Here is a 1,466-nt window from a genome sequence, read left to right on the forward strand (position 1 = left end):
CTAACTGCTCAGAGAAGGAGGCTAACAGCTCAGAGGAGGCGGCTAACAGCTCAGAGGAGGAGGCTAACTGCTCAGAGGAGGAGGCTAACGGCTCAGAGGAGGAGGCTAACGGCTCAGAGGAGGAGGCTAACGGCTCAGAGGAGGAGGCTAAAGGCTCAGAGGAAGAGGCTAAAGGCTCAGAGGAAGAGGCTAAAGGCTCAGAGGAGGAGGCTCAAGGCTCAGAGGAGGAGGCTAAAGGCTCAGAGGAGGAGGCTAACAGCTCAGAGGAGGAGGCTAAAGGCTGAGAGGAGGCTAACAGCTCAGAGGAGGTGGCTAACTGCTCAGAGAAGGAGGCTAACGGCTCAGAGGAGGAGGCTAAAGGATCAGAGAAGGAGGCTAACTGCTCAGAGGAGGCGGCTAACTGCTCAGAGGAGGAGGCTAAGTGCTCAGAGGAGGAGGCTAACAGCTCAGAGGAGCCAGCTAACTGCTCAGAGGAGGAGGCTAACGGCTCAGAGGAGGCAAACAGCTCAGAGGAGGTGGCTAACTGCTCATAGAGTTCACAGTTCGAGGAACTCGTCTTAAGCGCAGAGGTGACAGGGCCTTCTCTGTAGCAGGACCAAGACTTTGGAACGAGTTACCTCTGCTTGTCAGACAGGCCCCTTCCCTCTCGGTTTTCATGTCCCGTTTAAAAACTCACTACTATTCAGCAGCTTTCAACACCAGATGATCTGTGTTTTGATCCTGTATGCTCCACACTGGTTTGTCGTCATTATCTGCATCGTTTTTATGTCTATATTCTGATTTACCTCATTTTGTATTTTGCTTTGTGTGTTACCTGTTGTTCTGTCTGTACAGCACTTTGGCTGGCCTTGTAGCTGTTTTAAGTGCTTTATAAATAAAGTGGTATGGTATGGCTCAGAGGAGGCGGCTAACTGCTCAAAGGAGGAGGCTAACGGCTCAGAGGACTGTTTAAACTCTAATCCCTGATGAAAATGTTTTACCTGCATGACAGGCATGAAAAGAATTATGAAGTCATAATCAGCAGCAGCTGTCAATCAATTTTGTAGAGCGAGATAACATACATGTTCAATAATCTAATAAAGAATTACCAACCGGTTTCCAAAAAAGTTGGGACACTAAACAAATTGTGAATAAAAACTAAATGCAATGATGTGGAGATGGCAAATGTCATCAATGACAGATCAAAAGTTTAATCTGAGTAAATGTAACATTTTAAAGGAAAAATATGTTGATTCAAAATTTCACAGTGTCAACAAATCCCAAAAAAGTTGGGACAAGTAGCAATAAGTGGCTGGAAAAAGGAAATTGAGCATATAACGAACAGCTGGAAGACCAATTAACACTAATTAGATCAATTGACAACATGATGGGTATAAAAAGAGCTTCTCAGAGTGTCAGTGTCTCTCAGAAGCCAAGATGGTAAGAGGATCACCAATTCCACCATTGTTGCACAGAAAGATAGTGCA

The 1,466-nt window shown here is 45.7% G+C and overlaps 1 protein-coding gene across 1 annotated transcript in view; it reads left to right on the forward strand.

Annotated features, from left to right (window-relative positions):
- LOC119429182 (cAMP-dependent protein kinase catalytic subunit PRKX-like) overlaps positions 1-284 on the forward strand; it is a 16,131-nt gene extending 15,847 nt beyond the window's left edge. Inside the window, exon 6 of the mRNA XM_037696861.1 lies at positions 13-284. Within this exon, the coding sequence (XP_037552789.1) occupies positions 13-284 (272 nt within the window). The remainder of the gene's footprint in view (positions 1-12) is intronic.
- Positions 285-1,466: the final 1,182 nt, after the last annotated feature.

The sequence above is a fragment of the Nematolebias whitei genome, chromosome 24 (assembly GCF_014905685.2).
Source record: "Nematolebias whitei isolate Nwh7 chromosome 24, NemWhi1, whole genome shotgun sequence".
NCBI lineage: Eukaryota > Metazoa > Chordata > Actinopteri > Cyprinodontiformes > Rivulidae > Nematolebias > Nematolebias whitei.